Below are 6,688 nucleotides of genomic sequence, written 5' to 3' on the forward strand. Positions count from 1 at the left end.
GTTTGAAGAACAAAGTATAGGCCTATATGCGAATAAATAAATAACTTGAAAAATGTATTTTTTTAAATGTATTAAAATCTATTTTGGACAAACAAATTACACATAGACTCCTTCTGCTATAGGCTTATCAACGTGAATTCCTCAAAAGTGCAAGATGAATACCCTTATCACATTTTACGCAAATTATGCATTAGATTTGAACCTTATTGTATAAATGTTATACTGATATCAATCAATGTGTACATTTAAAATACCGTTACAAAACTGTAAGGGAAATAAATGGTTACTGTAATTGAAAAAAACACAGGTGGTGAATAGCCTTACATCAGAATCAGAATCAGAATCAGAAAGGATTTACATGGTCTCTATTGTAATCCTTTTAACAATTAAAAACAAATCGGTCTGCGGGACATTTGCAGGCGTCACCCGGGACCCTCCTTTGAGTTACATTAAATAACCAAAATTGGGTTGAAATAACAACTTAAATCACAATTCAATTACGTATGAATAATTTATGTGACCAAATGTGTAGGGAGGTCACCACTCAATTATTGATAGGCCATCATGTTGCTCCTGATGCTGGAGGAATGTCGTAAGACTTTTCATTGAGGAGGATAATGTGCCTATTTCTCAATTAGGTCATTGAAAATAACTACATATATATATATATATATATATATATATATATATATATATATATATATATATATATATATATATATATATATATATATATATATAAATATATATATATATATAGATAGATAGATAGATAGATAGATAGATAGATAGATAGATAGATAGATAGATAGATAGATAGATAGATAGATAGATAGATAGATAGATAGATAGATAATATATATACACACACATAATATAGACACTACATTGCATGGCTATAATGTTTTCCTATTGCTAACAGATTCATTTTTTCAGACTGATAGAAAGAGTTAAAACATGAAAATATGCACTGGAATCATTGAAGGCACTGTTATCATATGAGGCATCTACTGACGATCAAATAAATAAAAAAAATGACAGGATTTACATGAAAGGGTTCTCAGTCCCAGAAAACAGATCGCTAGGTGCACCTGTTCACACCTAGGCCAACCCACGGTTGCCTTTATCTTATTTGCTGTTTGTTCAATTGCATTTGATATCCATTTCACTTTAATTTATGTTTATTTTGTTCACGTTGTTGTAGGCTTGTCTTGTCTACCCCCGAACCTTCAGTGTCTCGTGTGGGTATGTGGTGCTTTTACTATAGAGCGTCTCTACCGCCACAATGACGTGGGTTTCGTGGACCAATCTCAGAATCCACCATCTACAACTTTCGGTAGACAATATAAAAAAGTAATTAAAAAAGGGAAGTAAAATAAAAGTAAGCCTAAAAAATAACTTGAACTTCTCTCCACATAGCCGTGTCCTTCCATAAACCATAACTAATAAATCGACCATCATACGTGACCTACAGTATTCCCTTGCAACAAAAAAATAGAAGGATCTTCAGCGGTACAGCGATAGACAGCTATCGCAGGTTTCCACATCGCCTAATTCCCGCCGCCCGTGATTCAGCCCGAGCCCGCCCTAATGCCGCTAAACCCCCAGCTGCTACCCTGGCCACGCGCTCTCTCCGCGACAGACTGCAAACCGCTCGCAATATTAATAATTCACCAACACGCTCGCTCTCCCTCGAACGCTGCCGGTAGACGTGACGGCCCCCACCGTGGTAGTAAACAACTGTTCTCAAATCTATTGTATTATTTGTGTGTAAACAGGGTGTCGTGCCGTCTTTTGTTGCGTACAGAGAGGCCGGGGGGGGGGGGGGGGGGGGGGGGGGTCGCTATCGCTATTGGAGCAATAGCGAGCTTCCCATTTGACGCACCGGCTCTCACAGCGCTGCGCTCTGGTGAAGTCCACGTCGCGCGTGTTGCTTCATCGGTGTCGCTGTGGAGGCATTCTGCTGTCGGCGAACGCGATAGTGATTTGAGGAACGAAACGCAAGCTGTTCTCTCATCTCGTCAGCTTTGAGGAGGCGGCGGCCAGGGACCAGGGGTGTCCCCGATTGTTTCTGTGTGTGTGTCTCTGTGTGTGTGTGTGTGTGCCTATGTGTGTGTGTGGAACCAGAGAGAGGAGAGAGAGTGAGAGAAAGAGAGAGAGAAACCAGGCTAAAACAGAACGACACGGCGCGAGAGAGAGGCGTTTTGGACTCGGTTTGGAAACAGACGCTACTGGCTGTTAGGCTGCCAGCACATGAAAGACATAATTTAAACAAACTTACTTCGATCACACCTCCGTCCGTCAACTTTCTCTTTTTTCGTAACACCTTTCACCGTGTCGGTGCCGCGGGTGTCCCCATCTCTGCTGGGCAACTTTCCCTCTAGTTTGCCCGGGAACACCGCTCGCGACTCTGACGCCGACGTCTCCCGAACTTCTTGGGCCGAACGTCGTTGGGAAATGGGTTCATCTCGCGCCAGACACCCCGAATAACGACGGACATCTGAGGGCTCTGACCTGTCCTGGTCTCCGATCTTTCGCAGAGTGGACCCACCTTTCCAAGAGCTTTTTCTGGGCCTTTCGCCGAGTTGTTTAGAGGTCTTTATTTGCTTCCGGCAACACCGAAGAATCGAAGCCGTCCGCTCCAACCCGCTCCCTCTCTCACTTTTTGGAAGGCGAACTTTTAAAGGAAAATGGGGCATTGAGACTGTTGGCAAATTTCCCCACTATAATGGTACGTGCTATGTAACTCAATAGTTAGCCTACACTCTGTTCAGACTAGATTGGTATACGCCTACATCTAAATGATATCATGGCAAATGTATAGGACCTATTTGTTTAATGCCGATATTCGACTTTTAACACGAGTATTTAGGATGTGTTATTCATATTGTTTTGTAAAATATTGTTTATTTAGAAAGTGATAGGGCAGAACAGTTAAATAACAATATATAATAGTGTGTTTCTGTGAGAGCTATACGATTTTGGAAGTGCGCAGGGTTGTGAAACCTTATAACTCAACGTAGCCTATTTCATGAATATCTTATCGCATTCTTGCATAAAGCCTTCTTGGGCATTACAGATTTTTTAAGAACAGAAATATATTGTCTCAGACCCTTACTGTTTAAATCAGCCTCATGGTCTTATTTTTTATGCTGATCCATTTTAAGCAGAATTCTTGATATATACAGACATACATTATTTTACCATGTTACCACTCGTTTTTATAAACTGCAACAACAGACCGTTTTAGCGTCGTTAAGCTCTGAATGACGAGTCTGTCATAATAAATACATATCATCACCTGCCTAATACAATTTGCACCCGAGATTGGGTTAACGACGTGCAAGCCTAATTGATTGCAGGAGCGTGCACGAGGGGCCCTATAGGAGCCGGCTGACACAGCGAGGCAGGATCCTCTCTGCACTGCTCACATCAAACAGAATAGGACACATGCGACGAATGCAGTCACTGGTGGTTAACAGGCCAGCATAGGACAGTGGTTGTGTGGGCTATTCTTTATACTAACAGATATAAAAGAGCTCCCGCATTTTCGTCCACTCTGTCATTGTATAGTCCCCCTGTTCAAATGGTCTCTTATTATCTTTACATTTTTATTATTTTTTATCAATGAGCACTTTAAGCGCTGGGAGTGACAGGGATGTACGGAGGTGGAGTTCCACATAGGCCCTCTTTGTGTCGTCATTTCATGTGTTGTGGAAGTGTATAGCATAACCCTCAGAAATACAGCACCTACATCGTATTTCATATTTGCCATGCCCATGTGAAAATCAAATAATATCTGGCGGAGGATTATCATCTTAGAGATAACGTTGAGAGCAGATGAAAATAGCAGGCAAGTTGAGTTACAATTCCAAGCATTGGATTTTATTGTATCTTATAAAGCAGCCTATTTTGACCACAATCCGAATAAATAGGCATATATTGCAATTGCGTTCAGTCTCTCTGAATAAAGTAATAGGAATGATGGAAATCTTTTTTCATTGGCTCAATTAAGTGTTCAATCTCTTATGAATTGCAGCAATTTAATATTTTTAAGGAATGACCAGATACACTAGCAACAGTAATGTTTATATATAAACAAAAACAATAATTTATGTCAACCCTTGCTGGAACTCAAATGGAAAGCTCACTCACAACCAATAATTGCATCTCAATATTCACCTATTGGTTATATATTCAGTTGCTTATATATACATTTTCAAATATTCACTGTCCCAAATGCTTATCCTCCTACCTCCACATCCATCAGACAGAACTAATTATAAATATCATTTTTTTTAAGTCTTAGGTTTAGTATGCAATGCACTCAACAGTTACTTCAAGCTATTTTTAATAAAACATTACCCCATACACTCCCACACGCACACATACACACACACACACACACACACACACACACACACACACACACACACACACACACACACACACACACACACACACACACACACACACACACACACACACACACACACACACACACACACACACACACACACACACACACAAATAACATTTAATCTGAAGCAACACTCTCTTACCTTATGCCTAATGCATTGCATTAATAATTTTCTCAACACTATATTTATTTTTCATCATAAGATTTCCTTCTACCAGAGCTGTTGAAATGTTGGTCATGTGACCGGACTCATGGTGTTAAAGGCTTCCCTCCACACAAACTCCAAAACACCGGCTAAACACATACTCACACTATCAAATTACAGTCTACAATGGCAATTACCTTGAACTACTTCAACAAGTAAATGACTGTGTGTATTTCTTAAGACCAGTGTTTAGGCAATATTACAAGACTGGCATTGATGTTGTAATCCCCATTTTGTTTTGATTATGGGCCTATAATTTCATGGCCGGTTACTCTGCGGTGGTTACTGAGCAGAAGCTGTCTGTCATCTGAGTTGAAGTGCTTATTGTAAAGTGCAATGCTTGAGGCCAGGTGTTTATTTATTGTCATTACGATTATCGTATATGTTTTCTGTGTTTTTGTTAATGCTGTTAATTCAACCTTCTGTGAAATGAGGTTGAAGTGAGAGTCTTTCTTTTGTGTCAACCTTTTTCTCAGTGTTTCTGTGTTTCTGTCTCTCTATGTCAACCTGTCTTTCCGTCTGCCTTCCTGTCTGTCTCTATCCATCCATCCGTCTGCCTTTCTTTACGTTTGTCTCTCTATATGTTAGTCTATCTGTCATTCTGTAGCTCTGTCGCTCTGTCTGACTGTACGTTCGTCCACCTGTCTGTCTGTCCGCCTGTGTGTATGTCTGCCTGTTTTGTAGTGTTACTTTATCCCCCTGGTCTTTGTGGTTAACCCTGCTATATTAGAAACAACCACAAGAAATCCTCCCATGGATGGCCCTTTGTCGGGCACAAAGGCCCGATTGTGCCAGACGAAACCTCATTGTTAAACGCACTTAGGCGGCGTGGCTGGGCCCTTAGAGGTTGTGATGTGCTTATTAAATGGTTCTGAATAAGCATCCGTGTAGGAATGGAGTCATACTGGCGTTTGATTACCGGTTTTGCCAAGGAAGTTTACAGAGCAAACAATTTGCCAGTAAATATTAGTGTCTAAAAAGAGTGCCACATTACCATTAGCGTGTGGGCAAAACGCTACGACGTGTGGCCTAGCCTGTCAAGCAGGATCAATCCATGGCACACCAGTGGCCATGGGCTGGGTGCATCTCAGGGCGTGTCACCTGCAGGCTGAAATCTTAAGGTGCTGTGCAAACTTGTTTTCCCTGTATCGTTCTCAGCCAAGCCGAGAGACATTCAGCTTGGTGTGAGTTTGATGTTGGTTTGCTGCTGGCTTAGGTAAAATCGCACACCTTCACTCGCCGGTCCCACCCTGCCGGCCGTGAACCGAGATTAGCCCGCGTTTCACACGTGCACACATGTACAGATTATTATTCCCATGTGTGTTTAATGCCTTACACAGGGGCTTTTTATGCCGAAATAAACGGTAATTGTTGTGCATTCTTATGCCGCTTGTTCAGCTTACGTTAATAGAAACATTTGAAAACCTCACTTCTTTTTACTATCAGTGTAAAACACAACAATTACAGCAAACTGAGCATTCAGCAGTCAGGCTTGGCTAGGGATCCTTTCTCCCATGCCTTCAAGTTCTGTAAGGGAAGAAAAATACACGCACACTTACGCACACGTGCATGCACATTTGATGTAGCCATACATCTACGTATTCCTGTCTTTATCTCCAACACACATTGTCTCCCTATGCCTCGCCCTTCCAATCTCTTTCTCTAGAAGTGTCTGCTGATGGTGTGAAGAGAAACAATGTTGAAATTGTGGTTTCCTAACACTTCTGCCCGCGGTGGCTTTGGCAGTTGCTCACACAGCGACCGTTTGAGCCTTTCATATACCTTCTCACACGTGGACTTTATCGCTGCTGCGGCCTCCGGGCTTTGAAGTGTTTGCCATCTCACACAGGTTGGCTGGGTTCGCCCGTCTCTCTCGCTCTCTTACCCTCTCTCTCTCTCTCTCTCTCTCTCTCTCTCTCTCTCTCTCTCTCTCTCTCTCTCTCTCTCTCTCTCTCTCTCTCTCTCTCTCTCTCTCTCTCTCTCTCTCTCTCTCTCTCTCTGTATGTGTATGTAGGAGAGGATATAGAGGAGATAGAGGATAGTTGCTATGTTTCCATTTGTGT

The 6,688-nt window shown here is 41.7% G+C and overlaps 1 protein-coding gene across 3 annotated transcripts in view; it reads left to right on the top strand.

Annotated features, from left to right (window-relative positions):
- The first annotated feature begins 2,449 nt into the window (after window positions 1–2,449).
- nfixa (nuclear factor I/Xa) overlaps window positions 2,450–6,688 on the top strand; it is a 119,159-nt gene continuing 114,920 nt past the window's right edge. For all 3 annotated transcript variants that reach the window (XM_030351378.1, XM_030351379.1, XM_030351385.1), the window contains exon 1: window positions 2,450–2,731. In XM_030351378.1, the coding sequence (XP_030207238.1) occupies window positions 2,729–2,731 (3 nt within the window). In that variant the 5' untranslated portion in view covers window positions 2,450–2,728. The remainder of the gene's footprint in view (window positions 2,732–6,688) is intronic.

The sequence above is a fragment of the Gadus morhua genome, chromosome 3, assembly GCF_902167405.1.
Source record: "Gadus morhua chromosome 3, gadMor3.0, whole genome shotgun sequence".
NCBI lineage: Eukaryota > Metazoa > Chordata > Actinopteri > Gadiformes > Gadidae > Gadus > Gadus morhua.